General features: G+C 40.8%; 1 protein-coding gene and 1 non-coding gene across 3 annotated transcripts; both read right to left on the minus strand.

Moving 5' to 3' along the window:
- Positions 1-8,851: 8,851 nt before the first annotated feature.
- snx15 (sorting nexin 15) lies at positions 8,852-16,509 on the minus strand. 2 transcript variants are annotated; one of them, XM_047384928.1, is made up of 7 exons: positions 16,302-16,507; positions 15,695-15,851; positions 13,873-13,988; positions 13,437-13,716; positions 13,185-13,358; positions 11,860-12,057; positions 8,852-9,316 (listed from the first exon to the last, which is right to left on the minus strand). In XM_047384928.1, the coding sequence occupies exons 1-7, from the start codon at positions 16,398-16,400 to the stop codon at positions 9,177-9,179; spliced, it is 1,164 nt and encodes a 387-aa protein (XP_047240884.1). In that variant the 5' UTR covers positions 16,401-16,507; the 3' UTR covers positions 8,852-9,176. The 2 variants fall into 2 exon arrangements, with proteins under 2 accessions (XP_047240884.1, XP_047240885.1); XM_047384929.1 differs by lacking the exon at positions 8,852-9,316 and adding an exon at positions 9,664-11,025 and having other exon boundaries at positions 16,302-16,509.
- On the minus strand, positions 9,445-9,526 carry trnal-aag. The gene has a single exon. It is a non-coding gene; the product is annotated as a tRNA-Leu (tRNA).
- Positions 16,510-19,541: the final 3,032 nt, after the last annotated feature.

Consider the following 19,541-nt stretch of genomic DNA (forward strand, 5'->3'; position numbering starts at 1 on the left):
GACAGATCTCTACAGAATCCTGACCTTAAACCGCATGCACTTACAAAGTGTGAATAATCAATGCTGTAGTGTTATCCGGTGGGAAAACATTTGCAGAAAACAGTAGCGGTCCAGTTGTTTCAGGTGTTGCAGGTCAGCTCAACATCACGTCCTAATTATTCCTTAGCTAAGTCATCTTTTCCAAGCACATCACATTCCATGCCTCCCCACTCGCTCAGCTGGCTGCCTTCTCAGGAGTTAAACATGCATCTTCTTTTCCATAAGTTGCTGTCTATTATTCTGATTACCATGGAAAAATTATCATAGCTTATAGGACCAAAACCAAACTTAGTTTGGCTGGAGTGAGTGAGGCGTAGCTTTAGCGTTGCCATTGTCAAAATAAAACTTGGTTGTAACAGTTAAGCAGAAAGTCTCTTCTTGCTAAAAACAATATAACTACACTGCCTGACCAAAAAAAAGTGTCACCTAGATTTAACTAACCAAATAGGTACGAACCTCCCATTGGATAATTACTACATGGGTGATTATGTTTCAGCTCGCAACAAGTTATTTAACCCCAACTGGTGCAATGAGTTGCTTCACACTTCTAAAACAACCATGTCCAAAGATACATCCTGTGGTCATGGAAAAGATGTCAGTCTGTTTCAGACAAGTCAAATCATTGGCATGCATCAAACAGAGAAAACATCTAAGGAGATTGCAGAAACTACCAAAATTGGGTGAAGAACTGTCCAACGTATTATTAAAAACTGGAAGCATAGTGGGGACCATCGTCTTTGAGGAAGAAATGTGGCCAGAAAAAAATCATGAATGATCGTGATCAGCGATCAATTAAACGTTTGGTGAAATCAGATCTAAGAAGAACAACAGTAGACCTCCGGGCTCTGTTTAATAATGAAAGTAAGAGCATTTCCACACGCACAATGCGAAGGGAACTCAAAGGATTGGGACTGAACAGCTGTGTAGCTTTAAGAAAACCACTAATCAGTGAGGCTAACTGGAAAAAAAGGCTTTAATTTGCTAGGGAGCATAAAGATTGGACTCTGGAGCAATGGAAGAAGGTCATATGGTCTGATGAGTCCAGATTTACCCTGTTCCAGAGTGATGGGTGCATCAGGGTAAGAGAGGCAGGGGAAGTGATGCACCCATCATGCCTAGTGCCTACTGTACCAGCCTGTGGGGACAGTGCTGTGATCTGGGGTTGCTGCAGGTGGTCAGGTCTGGGTTCAGCAACAGTATGTGTTCAAAGAATGAGGTCAGCTGACTACCTGAATATACTGAATTACCAGGTTATTCCATCAATGGATTTCTTGTTCCCTGATGGCACGGGCATATTCCAAGATGACAATGGCAGGATTTATCGGGCTCGAACTGTGAAAGAGTGGTTCAGGGAGCATGAGACATCATTCTCAGACATGTCTTGGCCTCCACAGAGTCCAGACCTTAACCCCATTGAGAATCTTTGAGGTGTGCTGGAGAAGGCTTTGCACAGCGGTCAGACTCTACCATCATCAATGCAAGATCTTGGTGAAAAATTAATGCAACACTGGGTGGAAATAAATCTTGTGACATTCCAGAAGCTTATCGAAACAATACCACGGCGAATGTGTGCCGTAATCAAAGCTAAAGGCGTTCCAAGGAAATATTAGAGTGTGTGACCTTTTTTTTTGGTGGCGACTATTTTTTGGGCCAGGCAGTGTGCTTTCCAATGTTGAATTTGAATTTACAGTGAGACATCTGGAAAAATGTCCCAATGCTTGATTACAAACATGTTTGGCCTTAATGCACATCGCCAATTTTGATGAAAACCACGAACCAGAAAATCCCCACAGACACCGTGTACCCATTGTGAAGCACGGTAGTGGAGGGGTTATGATTTTGACTTGCTATGCAGCCCCAGGACCTGTGCACCTTGCAATCAGGTGGACCAGGGGCTCCTCTGATTTACTGTGTCACACAGTGTTATTGGACACAGCAAAGGAAACCTACCCTGTTTGGTTATCTATCCAGGTCTTTTTACAGCTGCCCTTCACTCGCCTTGTCTTTGTTGATTTAATCATGCAGACCCCCCAATTCCAGGAAAACAGATGCTTAAACATCAGTGGCTTGTATGTACTGATAATACCCACAGTAAACTCAAACAAAACTCTTCCAAATTCGCAGATTAAACCAAGGCCACTTTCCATACCTCATACTACCTCGTCTCTTTTTCACTCTGAGGATCATTTGTTTTGCTCACCAATTTTAGTGCATCTCCTGAGTAATGTTACCCTTTTCAAATCCACCCCCTCTCTGCCTCTCTACTTCTGATTAAAAATGGTTATGCACTGAGTGAAAGGTCGCAAGTTGTTATGGAAACAAGGCTGCTAACAAAAGCTGGACACATGGGTACAGAAAATGGGGAGAAGGGAAAAACAGAGAGGGAGATGTGCCTGAATAAATATGCAAAGAGGGGCACGGAAAAAGAGAGTAAGAGGTTTGAATAAATAAAAACATATGCAGAGGGAGGAGGAGGAGGAAAGAGAGGCTGCCAGGTCACGAAATGATGGCTCCATCTGCGATAATGAATAACAAAAGATAATGTCGGGTTTTATCATTCTGGGAAGCAGGTCGAGGAACAAAGGTGGGTGTCCATGTGGACAGTGGGAGAATGCAACAGATAATAAGTGCGGCGCAGCTTGGAGGATGCTAAAAAGCGCAAATTGTACATGGAAAAACTGACATAAAAAGCCTAAAATTATCTATCTGTGCATGTGTGTTTGAGTGCCTGAGCATCATCATCCCTTTGAGGACTCAAATTATGTTAACCACTCGGACTAACATCAAACACTCACACACACATGCTTCAGTGGAGGCATGGGGGTGCCAGCCATATAAAAAGGATATCCCACAGTGAGAGATATGAAGAGAAAGGGACTGACAGAGAGAAAGGGGGAGAAACTAGATGATGTATTCATGGAGTGAGAAAAAAGGAGGCAGGAGAGAGAGTAAAGGGGAGACAAAGGGAGGGGGTGAGGACAGATGGATGTGAAAGGATCAATAAATGGCATAAAGTGTATGTTTATTGATTTACTAAAATGGAAGGGAAAGAGGGAGTGAGATAACGGGGGAAGAGAGGACAGTTGAAGCTGGAAGTTATTACTATTACTGTTAGAGCCACCAACAAGCCTCTGGCATAATTCTGGCTGAATATTTGACCAATCTTATCTGTAATGGTAAAGTTTATTTAAATTGATTGGGTTCCTGGTACGCTGCCTATAAATGTCCAATGGGGTTGAAGCCAGGGCTATTGCCATGTAACTTGGTGTGTGTTTGGGTTAACTGTCTCATTGAAACACCTACCTGTGTTCAAATTTCAACCGTCTAGCATTTCATTTGACCAAAAGTTGATCATTTCCATCCACTTTGACCCTTGCCCTAGACTCACAGCATGATGCTGCCACCACCATGCCTGACAGTTGGTAAAATGTCCTGAGGTTTGAAACACTTACCTTAATTCTTCTAAACATACTTCTGGACATTGTATCCAGTTCACTGAATATTTGTCCTTTCTGACCATGAAACGTTTCTCTTTTGCCATCAGGTCAGGGCTAAAGGTTAGAAGCTAAAGGTTAGCCTGCTTCATCCATTCCAAAACTACTTCTGATGTGAGTTTAGGACAATATGGATCCAGAGCCACATGTTGCTCTTTTTTTCCTCCAATGCGGCCTTTTGAACAAACATTATACAGAACTGAACAATAATTTTATATGTAAAGACAACTTTAAAGAATTGTTTTAGCAGCTCTATGTTTATGTTTATGAAAATCTGAAGATACATTTTCCTTCAGACCATTTATTATGTTAGGGTGAATATTGTGTCCTTTAGTTTGGGCTATCATCCATAAAAATGTAAAGAACTCCACCAGCATCAAAGAATAGGTTTTTTTTCCCACATGACATGATGCTGCCACCGCCATACATCTCAGTTGGGATAGTGTTCTCAGGTTTGTACACTTCCCCCTTTTTACTCCAAACAAAACGATGGTCATTGAGGCCAAACACTACAATTTAAGTGTCATCAGACCATAGGACATGTAATCAAAACTTGAGGTATTTGTCCCTGAGTGCATCTGCAAACTGTAGTCTGGACTTTTCACGTTGATTATGGAGAAATGACTTCTTCCTCACTGAGTAGCATTTCAGGCCATGCCAGTAAAGAACTGGTTTCACTCTCTTAACAGCCACAGCCACCATTTTGTTGATTAGTTATTAATTTATGTCAGTTGTTCTAAATGTTCCTTTCCTTTTTTAAAAACTAAAGACTATTTTTGCAACAGAATTGCATGTAAATTTGTTTTTACATGCTGTTTAACACTCATCATGGCAACTAAATGACACAAGCCAATTATTTTAGATTGCTCCTTTAATTTTCAGAGTCGTCAGAGATGCTTCGGATAGCATAGTCGTCAATTAATATTAAGCCCCACAGCAACAGACAAAGAGACCCTGAGAGGCTGATAACATATGTCAAGACTGACTGTAAGAGAGAGGCAAGCTGCAACAGAGCGCAGGGCTGACAGACAATAGACAACGAGTGTGTTTTATGTGAGTGTGTGAGAGTGAGATGAGGCGGGGGGAGACAAAAGTGTGCTCGAATAGCTGGGGGCAAGGTGACAGAGGGTGAAACGACTGGACGGGGAGGGATAACAAGCTCACAGAGGAGGGGGTACTCTGTTTGTGTGTGTGGTGGAATAAAAACAAGGAGGAAGGGTTGAGAAGGGGAGAAGAAGTTGATGGAATGAAAATAAAAACAGAGAGAAAAGCAGGTGTGCTGTTTGGTTCAACCCAGTGGCCATTTGTGTCATAACGGTCTGTGTCTCCAAGCTGTAACTGTATCTGTGCATGAGTTAGTGTTAGTTCTGAGTGTGAAGCGGGTCTACTGGAGCACGTTGGAGAGCGCGTTCAGTTCAGAGGTTGGAGAAGCAGTTTTTCTAGCCGTCAGGACTCACACACCCTCATCTGCACCCACACATGCTTTTTTCTTTTCCTGCACACCAACAGCCGCCCCCCTGTGTCATACGTGCACACTTAATGCACCACGTGTGGCACTAAATTATGCACGGATACACACATCTCTGTCTTTTGATCTCTCGTGATAATACACACACGCGTGGAGAAAAGCCATTATGCTCTCAGGCTGGAGTGTTTGGATGGTATAATTGCAGTGACCAGTGAGGAGAAAGAGACAGAGGGAGGAGGGATGGAAAGAGGGATGATAGAGAAGAGAGAAGAGTGCTGACACTCTCAGCATGCTAATGTTGTTAGGCTGTAGCCCCCCTTCATCTCTTTGTTTCTGTCTCTTTCTGCATTTCACAGGTGGACCACTAGAATGAGGGGGTAGATGGATTAAAAGGTAGAGAGAAAGAGGGATATAGAACAGGATGTAGCAGTGTTATCTCTCTTTCGCTGCCATCCCTCCATCCTCTTCAAGCACCCCACAGTGGTCAAAACAAAGCTAAAGAGAGAGAGACAGAGAGTGATAAAGGGGGGGGGGAATAGAGGAAGAGGGAGGGTCTGCTTTTTTCCATCCCTTCAACAATGGACGGATCATCTCTACTTATCCTCTAATCTCATCCCTTCTTTTTTCCTCTCCTCCAGCCTCTGTTATCTCTCATTCCCCATGACCCCTCGTTTTCTCATCTGGTTGGGGAAATGGTCACCCCTCCATCTGTTTCCAGTCCTCCTTTCATCCTCTGTCTCTCCAGAGAAGAGCTTCTGTTGTTTGCTTTCTCTTTTTCTGCATCCCACTTCCTCTCTCCCCCCTCTTTAACTTTCCATCCATGCAGAAACTACAGCAAAAATAACTTATTTATATACCAAAAAATATGTTTGATTATCTCTCTATGTGCTGCGTGACAAGTGTGCTGTGCATTTGTATTCAGCTCCCCTGAGTTCATACTTTGTAGAATCATTTTTGCCTGAAATTACAGCTGCAGGTCTTTTGGGGCTTTGCACATCCAGACACTGACATGTCTGCCCATTCTTTATTGAAAATTAGCTCAAACTCAGCTGGGTTGGTCTGAGAGTATCAGTGAACAGCAAAGTTCACGTCACAGATTCCCAGAAGGATTTAGGTCTGGACTTTGACTGGGCCATTCTAACATGTTAGTTATGCCTTGATCTATACCACTCTATTGTAGCTCTGGCTGTATGTCTTGGCTTGCTGTCCTGCTAGAAGGTGAACCTGGGCCTCATACTTGTTCTGTCTTCATATAATGGATTGAACGGAGCTCTGTGAGATGTTAACGGTGGCGATATTGTTTAATAACTGACCCTGCTTTAAACTTCTCCACAATTTATCACTGACCCGTCTGCTGTGTTCCTTGGTCTTCACGATGCTGCTTCTTCATTAATGTTCTCTAACAAACCGCTGAGGTCTTCGCAGCACAGCTGGATTTACACTGGCGACTTCTAATGGCGATTGGTTGGACTGGATTTTATTTAGGCGTGCACGGGTGAAGATGGCTAAAAACAAATGTTCACTCCATTTTCTAGATTAATTTTTTTCTTCCACTTCCTAATCACGCACTACTTCATGCTAGTCTCATAAAATTTAAATAAAATACACAGATGTTTGTGGTTGTTGTGCGACAAAAGGTGAAAAGGTCCTGGGTATAAATACTTGTAAAATAATATAATAAAAAAAAAAGCAAATTTTGTTTTATTTAAGTAAATCAGGGCAACATTTGGCAATCTGGGGGCCACTACTTTGAAAGTTTGCAGCATTGGACTAGATGATTACAGACTACGAGAGAGGTTTTGGGGCTTTTAAAAAGGACATAAGCTGTGACTAGATCACATCGCTCTCTAAAAATAAAAAAAAGTAATATTTTAAAATTGATTCTGTAACATATCGGCTGTAAACATTAACACTAAAACAGATGAGACGTGCTCTCTGTCTCTTGTGTTTTTTAGCAACGTTCTCTGTTGATGGTAAACAGAATCCTTCCCTTTTAAAGACCTACAATAATTTATTCTTTTCTCCTTCCTTCTATTAAATATAGCATGTTTAATTAACTGCTGAGCAGGTAAAATAATTCATTTATAATAAAATTGGTTTGTTGTTGTTTTAACAGTTTTTAATTTATTTTAAAGTAGTAAAAAATACAAAACAAAGCTGGTGCACCAGGTGTAGCCATGGTACAAGCGGAAAAGTAAAAACAGAGTTTTTAATTGGCCTCTGAGTACTTTCAACTTGGCAATTTTGGACAAAAGACTTGGACACCCCCGATTAAAGACATAGAAGTCAAAGTTGAGACAGTTATGAGTATTATGTGAATTAGATTAACTCTGCTTATCATAAACAACCAGCAGCTGTTTTCCTCCTTTAATCCATTAGTCTCTCCGTCCAGGACGTGTTCCTGACTTTAAAATGAGCAACAGCGCCTCTTACAGGAATTGCATAGCTACTACAGCAAATCTGCCTGAGAACCAGACAACACTGCAAGGTTTGAACACCTTATGTGTAAACTATAATCCTATGATCAGAAGCCATACGCTTCCGGTTTACATCGGAACAGTTGAAATAAATATATGTAAAATAATAGTTCTGATAACAGCAGGTTTGCTCAGTGGGATTTTTATTTGCGCAACAGTTCTGAGCCTCAATATTTACAAACATTTTCAGTAGACAACTATATGCAGAAATTTGTTTCGATTCTTGAAGATCTCTTATAGCTATTACACAGTATAGAAGATGAAGCTCCAAATGTTGTTTAAAATGTTGTCACAGAACAGTAAATTTATGGACGACCTCCAGATCTTAACTCCTGAAAGACTGAAAGCACAGCTGGGATATTCATTTTATACCCAGAAATGTTTCTGCTTTTAGCCCAAAGGTCATAGTGAGATCTAACAACTGCTTGCTTTTAAGCATAATTCAACTTTTTGTTGTGGTTTGTATTCCCCCCCTTTTTAAATTGGGATTAAGATGGGCTCATAACAACAATGTTAAAGGACATAAATTTACCAGCATTCTTCAATCAATCACATGTGCAAAGTTTAAACTATGTTCTGGTTAGATGACTGAATACACTCGTTATAAGTGTGAATACATTTAGAGCTTATAAATCACTTAAACTGCTCGTTGAAAGGGTCCAGCTTTATATGTTTAATACAGATTAGCAGGGTGCTAATCAAGCCTCTTCTCGAGGATTAGTCTGCTCCATTCGTTCCAGAACCGGTTCTGAGTGTTTTTGGCATCATCATACTGTTGTAATTTCTAATCGTGTCCAACTTTCAACCCTGCTGATTTGAGGTAAAGTTGAAGACTTTGAAGGTATTCCTCCTACAATATTCCACTGAATTTATACAACCTACTAGGTTCACTTGCAGCAAAGACTTCCCTGAGCATGATACTGCCACTACTTTAACAGCTGGTGTAACGTTCTTAGGTTTCTAAACCTCACGTTGACTCCTTTAAACATAGTTCTTAGAAAGCCTGTCAAGAAGAGTGGTCAAATATCCGGCCAGAATTATGTCAGAAGGCTGTTTGTGGCTACAAAAAGCTTGTGGCAAAGGTTCTACATGCTAAGTGATGGTTAACCAAGGATTACTTCAGTCTGTTTGCGTAACTTTGACACTGAACAAAAGCAAGTCAGACTCACCTACCCACTTCTTGGTTTTAAAAATCACTGAAGTGATATCGTTGCATGATCAGAAATAGTAAAAAAAAAAAAAGATTATCTGTTCGACCAAACATTTGCTCAGCCACATAAAGAACTGAAAAGTGTTTCAGTGTTAAAGTTTTATTAGAACCTGTTTTCAAGCTACTTGTTCTTACAGAACATTAAAGGAAACATCTTACCCACTTAAATTAAAATCAAATTTATTAACAAAACATTGTGCAAAATGCAAAATCACTGATGTACAGAGACATTAACTTATTACAGATATCAACAATATAAAAGGAAAAAACGATTATATATGTCTCTAAAGAACCAGTGTACAGTGTATTGTGTGCCTCATTACTGGAGTATTAACCAGCCAAAAAGGGTTTTTAACCGTGAATGGAAACTGTTTTAGTATTGTCTTTTGTTTTCAAACCTATAAAACACTCCGTTGGCTCCATGAACCTGAGCTGCTTTGCCTTCGCGTTTCAGTACCTTTAGGCTGACCTTGTGTGTCAGTTTGCATCTATGGGTGCTGTGCGTGTGTGTGGGCAGCTGTGTGAGTGTGACTGGGTGAAGTGTGCTGATCGACCAGCATCTCAGCGTGCTTCAGGTACTGGGCCGTCCTTCTCATCACAGACTCCCTGCGGGCTGGATCTGGGTCTCCTGCAGCACATGAAAACAGATTAAAAAAACTCTCATCAAACTTTACTTCCTCTGTCCTGGTTGTAGTTTCTTTTTATTTTTTTAAGGTCATATTTAGGTTGAAAAGGGAAAAAAAACAACAAATGTCTTGGCAGCAGTGGGATTCAAACCCACACCCTCAAAGAGACTGGAGCCTTAATCTAGCGCCTTAGACCGCTCGGCCACGCTACCACGTGTCAAGTCTATATCGACACTCTGCAGATGACTCAGTGGGGCAGGTCTGAGAATGTTGCCAATGACACATTTCTTGTTTGTTTGGTTTGACAGACATTTTGATTATTCATTAGTTTTACCATAAAAAGCCAATAAAGACACAACATACACCTTTTATTTTAAGTCTTGCATCTATAGACTTCTCACACATGTAAATAAAATGTAAAGCCAAAGTAAAAGCATTTTTACATGCAGCCCATAGCAGCTTGATGTAAACCAACACCTGAAAAGAGTCTATATTGTAAATTTAGCAACATAGACAATTCTCCCACGGTTAAGGGGAAAGGACAGGGTCCAGCACTGCAGCAATACCCGCAATGAATCAATACAAGGTTCACAAAAAGGCTGATAAAGCACTGATACACATACTGTAAGCATTTCATTTGAATATAGTCCCTCATAGCTCACCGCTAACTTTGGTGGTCATACGTCACAAGATATTAACTGCAAACTTAGGATATAAATGTCATCATCTGAAGTGGTGCACATGTTTTCCTGTGAATTACTTGGCACACTGCAAGCTGTTGTGAAGAACTGGACGTATGCATCAGTAGTGAACAAGAGTTGTGAACCTTTGGTTAATTATGATCTACTGAAACACAATTAATTAAAGCAAGCATATAGGCACATCTCAATAAACTAGAATACCCTTAAAAAGCTAATTTATTTCACTGATTTAGTCAAATAATTTGCAGCCATATGTAGATTAATCACACATACAGAGTTTAATTCTCATAATTTGTTAGATTCACAGAGTGCTGCAGTCAAATTCAGTCTTTCTGGAAAGAAAAGGTGCGCTCAAGTTACAGCCATGAGAGGAAAGGGGGAGAAATTCAATGTGTGGACTGCAGATGGAGTCACAGTTTCAAGATCCACCACAAGCAGACAGATCCATCCAGGTCTTGGGCTACAACTGTCACATTTCTTCTGTTAAGTGACTCCCGAACAAGAGGCAATGTCTGAAAACATCTTACCAGGAATTTACTGTTGCTCAGTTGTCTAAAGTCGTCCTGTCAGATGAAAACATTGTGAAGTTTCCACAGTCAGCGATGATTTAGGGTGACATGTCTTTTGCTGGTGTTGGTCCACTGGGCTTCCTGAAGTCCACAGTCAACACAACCATCTAAAAGGATATTTTACAGCATTTTACTTCATGCTTCCTTCTGCTGGCAAGCTTTATGGAGATTTCATTTTCCAGCAGGACTTGGCACACTGCCAAAAGGTACCAAAAGCTGGTTCAGGGGCCATGGTGTTACTGGGGTTGAATGGCCATCAAACTGGCCTGACCTGAGCCCCGTAGATAATCTATGTCTGTATCTGAGGTACCATCAGGACGAAGATCACCAGACCCAACAATGGAGATGACTTGACGGCCGCTATCAAACCAATCTGGAAACTTGTAACTAGCAATCCTTAACTTCATGTTTTCTTGGGGAATTAAGACGATGAAACATTTCCTGTAAATGATTAAAAGAACATAGCTACTCATCTTAACGTTCTCATATTTATAGTCAGAACAGTAATAAAAAGGTTTAAAGGAAGTAAAAATGTGACACACAAGCCCGGATGAAGACCCGAGTCTATCTTGCCACCATGCACAGTGAAGAGGATGGTAAGAGAGGTAAAACTTCTCAGAAACCTTCTAAGCTGCAGCAAATCTTTCAGTGTGGGACTGTGCTACCGGTGGGGGCTGGAAGTGTACAAAGTATATTATAACAATAAAAATTTTGCGGCACGTTAGAGAAGAACTAGTCAGACGCTGGCACACTGAAAAGTTGTTTTTCTGTTTCTTGATGATTAATAACGAATAAAAATTTAAAAATTATTTCAAAAATCCCTAATTTCCTTCTACAGAAATGTCTTCAGTAACTTTAGGCCATTGAGGCTGGTTTTGAAAATGTAATCGAATATAAAATCTAATATAAATTAAACAACACAGTGACAGGAGAACCGTCGTTACTGGACTGACCTGTTGAGTTGTCCTTTACTAAGTGAACAACTAACAGCCAGAAAACATCTTGGCTGTTAGTGCTGCTTCTTCCCAAGATGTCACATGGACCATGTGCTTCTGATTTTGCATATCTAATATATTTAGTTGCACAGCAGCCAGTGAGGAGAAGGTCAATTAAGCACCAGAGCTTGACTTTAAATGCTCTAAACTGTTTTTCTTTTGCACATGGGGGACTATAACATAATCTGCAGATTATACAGCAGATCTAGTACCTTTAGTTGAAAATGCTAGATTTAAAGAAATGCTTTAGTTGACTGAATTGAAGCTACTTTTATGTTACCCTGGACTCCAGTGATCAGTATGTCCACCGCTGTCCTGTATCCACGAATGGCAGAACTGAACTCTCCCTCCTTCTCCCTCTCCATGGCAGCCGTCAGCTCCTGGGCGGCTTGGTTCAAGTAACCAGCGTCTCCTCCAATCAGACTGGCCGGTGGCAGCGAGAACAGTTCAGAGTGGTCACTCGAGGAGTCTGATCTTTCTGCAATACGACAAGAAAACAACAACAGATTTTTATTTTAGGTTTAAGAAGAAAGCAGGTCTGAAAATGATGAAAAAAATGAAAAGTATGTTTCCTAGAAGACGTTTCCAGCGTCTAACGTTAAGCAAAATTGTATGTATCACATACAGTTCTCTAAAAGTTTTGAACCATCTCTTATTTCTTTAGACTTTGCCTTCAAGCAGCCAGACTTTCTTGTAATATTTTGAAGGCGTCTTGATCTTCGGCTTTTCTTAGAATCAAAGTTTTGCCTTGGACTTTGGCTGCTTTATAAATCACTTTCTGCACAGAGGACAGATCAAGCACAAAAGAAATAAGTTCAGGTCTAGAAATAGTTACCTACAACAGATCAACAGTATCTAAAGTTCAACTAAAGTTTTTTTTTTTTTTTTACAGACAACTTTTAACATAGAGCCCAAAGATCCAGCTTAAATATGTCAACAAAACACAGGCGTATACCTTAAGTTTGGTAAATTTTGAATACCTGAATGATTCATAGGTCAGTTATGCTACTTAACAAATGAATCAACATTCCTCTGAAAACGGGTAGTTTAAGCTGATTTCTGTTTCATACCATATGTATCTATTTTGTGTAAATGTAGAGCTGCAAAAGATCATAATCCTAAATGTATTCCGTAATTTCTTTATTTGCAAAATAAAAAGCAAATCTGCTCAGCATTTGCCATCAAGGAAAACACCTGTGTGCATGGTCTCCAGAACCTCTGCGACCAGCCCGTCTCCAAACAATCAGAGAAAATTTATAGCAAATATTGGAAGTTTCTGCACCCCCACCATCAGTCTCAGCATCAGTGTTTTCATCAGTTTATAAGCTGCATGGTAGGTTGATTGGGGTTTTTTGTACAGAGCTCAGTGCACGGTCAAGTGATCTGCGAGAATCTATTAACTAATATATCGTTCTGAACTGATCACACCGAGGCTCAAAAGTCTAAAGATGTTCGTTATCAGTTACGCAACGATTAGTTTAAGAGCCACTGCTGTGACTTTCTTGCACTTCCAGGAACCTGAATATGGGCAATTTGGAGGTGTGCGGGTTTTTCTCTAGTCAGGAGCCCTATTCTGAATTCTTTAAATTCTGTTGTTTAAGCCACCTTGTTTATAGCAGGGATCAAAGACAGCCAGGTCATTTTCAGACAGAGGCGGGGGTCCTTCCTCCTTAGGAGACAGGAATTGCTCTTCTACCACTGGGTCAAACAACAAATCGAATTCTTCCTGGGTCTCCTCTGACTGGTGGTGTCTTGTTAAAGATAGCTCAGGAGAGGATGCTGGACACAAAGGTAAGAGAAATTATGTAAAAAAAGAAAAAAAAATCAGAAACACCTTGCAAATTCTAAGAGTTATACCTCGGTCATCCAGTTCTGTATCGCTGAGGTCCTCCTGTTCTTCTTCTGTCGGAGATCCTCCGATCTCATTGTAAGCCTCTGCCGCCACTTCCGGTTCCCCGAGCTCCAAGCTAATGTTGGTGCCCAGGTCTTGTGGTAAGGTGGGAGCCTCCCTCCCCTCCTCCTCTTCGGCAGGTTCACAGTCTGAGGCCCTCCTCTTTGGCAGGGGAATGAGAGGAGGAGGCAGAGGCCCGGCTGAGGACACAGGGGAGGGATCCAGAGGTCTTGTGACTTCACCACCCTAAAATGAACAAGAAACAACAGGAGGGGAAATGAAACAAAAAGGAGGTGAGCTTTTAGAGTAAGTGGATAACAAACAAAATAAAATGAAATAAATATTTATAATAGAGGCCAATATTAGGGTTTTGCAAAGGTTTTTCTGTGTCCATGTTCTCACTCTGAAGAATTCCTTGAGCTGTGGGCTGTTGTAGAGTGCAGATATGCTGGTGGTGAACACAAGCATGCTCTCTGCTGCCTTCCTCCTCTCCTCAATCACAGCTTCATCAAACCTTCCTAAAATAAATGCACACAATAGCCAACGATGAAGCAGATTACAGTGCTGAAAGGGGTTTGAATAAAAGGATAAATACGAGGGCCTTGCAATTAGAAAAAAACAAATAACCTATGCAAAAGTCCTACAAAGTCTAAAAGTGTCTGGAATGGAGTTTGTGTTCTGATCCAGCCTGGTAGGATGATTCTTCACTGCCATAAAAACGTTCACTTTGAAGTAAGACAGTTTATTAGTATAGCTGTTTTGCGTCGCTGTATAAATACACCTATATTCAGCTGGTAGTCTCATCCAGGCTAAGATCATCCGAAGTTGCATATTCCACGATCACCAGTTCAAACAACTGCACATGAGTACAAGTTATTGGAACGTGTCCTCACTTTGGCAAGATCTAGAAGGAGACCCAAACTGTAAACTGCTGGAAGACCAGCGTTACTGTCCGCAGCAAAGCAAGGTTTACGTCTCAATGCACAAAAAAAGCCTCTCTTCCAAAATCCAAACCATCAAGCTTGAGTGAAATTTGCAGCTGCCGATATGGAAAACAACAGTCTTCTGGAGAAAGGTCTGCTGGTCAGACAAAGATTGAGCTACTTGGACACAATGACAAGAAAAATGCTTGAATGAGTCAATGTGAGGATGATTTAAATCACCTTACGTCCATCTTTTATATAGCTTTTTAAAGTTGGATAGTATTTGACTTTATTTAACCCAGAAAAATAAGTTGATAACCTGACTTATTTACCCATAAATCCACATTTATCAAGAAGAACATGTTGAAAGTCAGCCTTGGTTAGCAAGTTACATCAACCGGTGTTTAAGCACAATTCAACATTGTTAAGATGGAGGACAACATTGTGTTTATGCCTAATCTCAACAAAATATTTGTTTAGGGGGTGGTGGCGGTGGTGGCAGAATCATGCTGAGGGTGTGTTTTGCTACTGGTTTTACTGGTGCTTTGGACAAACTGGAACAATAAAGGAAGACTGTCTACAAATACTTCATCTTCACCACAGAACAATAATCCCAAACACACTTCAAAAGTCATTTTGGAACAGATAAATCTGGTTCACATTACTCTTCTGGAATATCTCCAACCTCATATCTGTTAAAAATGTATGATCAATAATTAAAAGACAGGTCGATACCAGAAACAGCCAGTTTAAATTAACTGCATTGGCTCAACTAATCTTAATAATAATCAAAAATCCAGCCAGAATTATACCAGAAGTTTCTTGATGGCTACAACAACTGTGTAGTTGAGGTGCAACTTGCTAAGGGACATTAGGCAAACATCAATGTGAGGTGTGTGTATATATTTGAACCTGTATGTCAAAATGCTGAGCCTGTTTGGCTGAGAGAAAAAAAAAAAAAAAAAAACTTGTGCACATAATTTTTGTGCCAAACTAAATCATTCTAGTTGACTGTTGTATATTCAATCTACCCTGGAAAAAGAGCTGTTAAACAAAAGCTTTTGACTGTATTATATATAAACCATTAAGAAGAAAGATGTTTACAGACAAATCTGAACAAGCAGATCTTTACATGAAATGCCTAAAAAACATGTGAAAGTTTCCACCTAGGTGAAACACCAGCAACTCAAATTTTGCAAACCTTTCTGAAGCGTAGTATGATTAACCTGTTTTTATACTAGTAACAGTTAAAATAACCAGATGAGTAAGCTAAGTCTGAGTGAAGCTTTTGCACAACACACCAAACACTTGTGCAGGTGGAAAAGCTGGAAACTCCTCCTGTCTCCTGAACAGGTTCCTGTGAGTGTAGGCCAGCTCTCCGTGGAGCTTCTTCAGCTCGGAGAACCTCTTCCACACCACCACCTCCTTCACATCGTCCGGATGACGCTTGGACACAAACTGCAGACCAAGAGTGAGACATAAAAAAAGATGTATTTCACTCAGACCAACATATTATTGTGTCTGCAGAGATCCTCTGAGCTGTCTCTTAAAAGTTAATGGAAGTTGATGAAGTCTTAATAAATCCTTTTTAAAGGAGCATTAAAGTGGTCATAAGGCTACTGGAGCACATGAACAGAGTCACAAGTCCTGCCTTTGTTTCCATCCAGCACTCGCAGTGCTTCACAACCTTTAAAGAAACCCCCCTTTGTGTCTATATGTTTATATCTAGACAGATATCTGACGTTACACCATTAGCACACTTGTTTTTGTTTCGTGTAGCAGAAACCAAAATATTTTATCTGTAAACAGAAGCAATATTTCAGACAGCTGAACATGTATTCAGTATAATAACTGTAAAGTCATTTTTGTATAAATGAAATAACAACCAAACAGTAAGCTGTCACTAACCCTGGCTGTCACTTTGTACTCCGTGTGCCCCTTCTCGTGGTTCCGCGGGTCGGAAACAGAGAAGAACCGGTGATATTCTTCTATGGGTTTCCGTGACATGTCCTGAAATAAATTAAAGCAGCAACACGAAGCAGAACTGTCTGTGAAAGGCTGCCGTGAACTGCTCTGCTGTGACTCTTTACGCGCTTTGCTCTGTGGACGTTTCCTGGTTGATGACGTATGTCAATGCGTGCCTACGTAAAGAACAGTAGACGCCGCTTCGGCAATTATTGCTATAGCAACCATCCGTCTGCGAGGCCACCATATTGTGAGTGGCAGGTTCATCTCACAGGTGTGCATTGAAACGAGATACAAAAGTTTAAGTTGAACTAATGCTATAATTGTTTTATATATAGGAATGTATGTTGGTTTTATTACTAATAATTATGATAGCTGAGACAAAAATAAATAATACGTGCAACTTAAAAATAAAAACCACAGCCAAACAGACATTACACCCTCCTTTGATCGACAGCTTTCCTGTCACACCTCAAATAATTTATATTCCACCTCAGCCATGTAAAACCTAGGTATCATAAAACTAACATACATCTGTAGTCCTTCATTTATAATATCTACAGGGGTTGGACAATTAAACTGAAACACCTGGTTTTAGACCACAATAATTTATTAGTATGGTGTAGGGCCTCCTTTTGCGGCCCATACAGCGTCAATTCATCTTGGGAATAACATATACAAGTCCTGCACAGTGGTCAGAGGGATTTTAAGCCATTCTTCTTGCAGGATAGTGGCCAGGTCACTACGTGATTCTGGTGGAGGAAAAGGTTTCCTGACTCGCTCCTCCAAAACACCCCAAAGTGGCTCAATAATATTTAGATCTGGTGACTGTGCAGGCCATGGGAGATGTTCAACTTCACTTTCATGTTCATCAAACCAATCTTTCACCAGTCTTGCTGTGTGTATTGGTGCATTGTCATCCTGATACATGGCACCGCCTTCAGGATACAATGTTTGAACCATTGGATGCACATGGTCCTCAAGAATGGTTCGGTAGTCCTTGGCAGTGACGCGCCCATCTAGCACAAGTATTGGGCCAAGGGAATGCCATGATATGGCAGCCCAAACCATCACTGATCCACCCCCATGCTTCACTCTGGGCATGCAACAGTCTGGGTGGTACGCTTCTTTGGGGCTTCTCCACACCGTAACTCTCCTGGATGTGGGGAAAACAGTAAAGGTGGACTCATCAGAGAACAATGCATGTTTCACATTGTCCACAGCCCAAGATTTGCGCTCCTTGCACCATTGAAACCGACGTTTGACATTGGGATGAGTGACCAAAGGTTTGGCTATAGCAGCCCGGCCGTGTATATTGACCCTGTGGAGCTCCCGACGGACAGTTCTGGTGGAAACAGGAGAGTTGAGGTGCACATTAAAAATCTGCCATGATTTGGGCAACCGTGGTTTTATGTTTTTTGGATACAATCCAGGTTGGCACCCGAACATCCCTTTCAGACAGCTTCCTCTTGCGTCCACAGTTAATCCTGTTGGATGTGGTTCGTCCTTCTTGGTGGTATGCTGACATTACCCTGGATACCGTGGCTCTTGATACATCACAAAGACTTGCTGTCTTGGTCACTGATGCGCCAGCAAGACGTGCACCAACAATTTGTCCTCTTTTGAACTCTGGTAAGTCACCCATAATGTTGTGTGCATTTCAATATTTTGAGCTAAACTGTGCTCTTACCCTGCTAATTGAACCTTCACACTCTGCTCTTACTGGTGCAATGTGCAATCAATGAAGACTGGCTACCAGGCTGGTCCAATTTAGCCATGAAACCTCCCACACTAAATGACAGATGTTTCAGTTTCATTGTCCAACCCCTGTATATATTGGCTGGATCCCAAACGTCATCAGACAGTGGAGCTAGGGTCTTATAGGGAGTGCTCTACAAAAACCTATTGTAAAAGCAGAAAGTAAACAGGGGCTTTAGGTTGGAAAGAAATGCAAGTTGCCTTTAATCGTATTTTTCACATTTCTTTCACGTTTTCCTCACTTGACTTCAAAAAGTCTGTATTTATTTTCCACCCCAAAAAACAAAGAGGACCCTGAAACAAGAAAACCGGACAGATGTACTGAATATACCTCGTTTGACACAATGGAACAAAAAGATGAAGAACAGAAATAACTTCAATGGAGAGGAAGCTCCTTGTTGTTTGACACGTAACCTTTTACCAGCATTCCCAGTGTGTCCATATGGTGAAGCCAGCAGAACTGACTTTCCCCTAACAATAGCAGCCTCATAAGAAAAATTAATCTGGAAAAATATATTAAATATCCTCATTATTAAAACCTGTTTATGAGAGTTTATCTCCAGCAGACTGCTGGTCAAAGGTTTATCATTGCTGCTGCTCTCGTTGCCGGTTAAATTGAAGGGAAATTGAGACCCAAAATTAGGTTAATTATTAATCTAAAGTTGTCATGCTGTCCAGCATTACTGAATTTCAAAAGACAGAATTGAAAGCGACTGGGCTGATGCTACTATATTCAGATACAACATAAGCTGTGACATCACTGGTACTCAGAAAATAGCAGAGGATGGTTTCGATCCATCGACCTCTGGGTTATGGGCCCAGCACGCTTCCACTGCACCACTCTGCAGCATGTTGGGGTTGCAGAAGTGCTTCATCACTCTAATGTGCTGTTTCACATTCAGTTCACACAGGGGTTTCTTACATAACACGGAGCCATTGTTTGCAAGGCAGCTACACAAAGAGGAGCTCAAAGGAGGATTTAAGGAGGCTCAACACATGCATACTGAATAAACCGTTTACAGTTATATACAGTTTATACAGTGCCTTACAAAAGTATTCATGACCCTTGAACTTTTTACGATTGGTCACATAACAACAACAAACTTCTACATATTTATTTTATGGTGATTTTTATGTGATAAATCAACATTAGTGCATAATTATGAAGTGGAAGGAAACTGATTTAGGTATTTACTGAGCAAAATCCGAAAAGAGAAGCGTCCATTTGTTTTCTGCCCCCATCCCAGTCAATGCTTTTTACAACCACCTTTTCCTGCAGTTATATCTGCATGATATAACTTGTAAATAAACATATGTTGCCCTTTTGCAAAATAGCTTAACAACAGTCAGATCAAATGGAGAACATCATTGTTAACATCAATTTTCAAGTTTTGACACAGATTCTGGATTGTATTTAAGTCTGGA

Source organism: Girardinichthys multiradiatus, chromosome 14, assembly GCF_021462225.1.
Source record: "Girardinichthys multiradiatus isolate DD_20200921_A chromosome 14, DD_fGirMul_XY1, whole genome shotgun sequence".
In the NCBI taxonomy this organism is placed as follows: Eukaryota; Metazoa; Chordata; class Actinopteri; order Cyprinodontiformes; family Goodeidae; genus Girardinichthys; species Girardinichthys multiradiatus.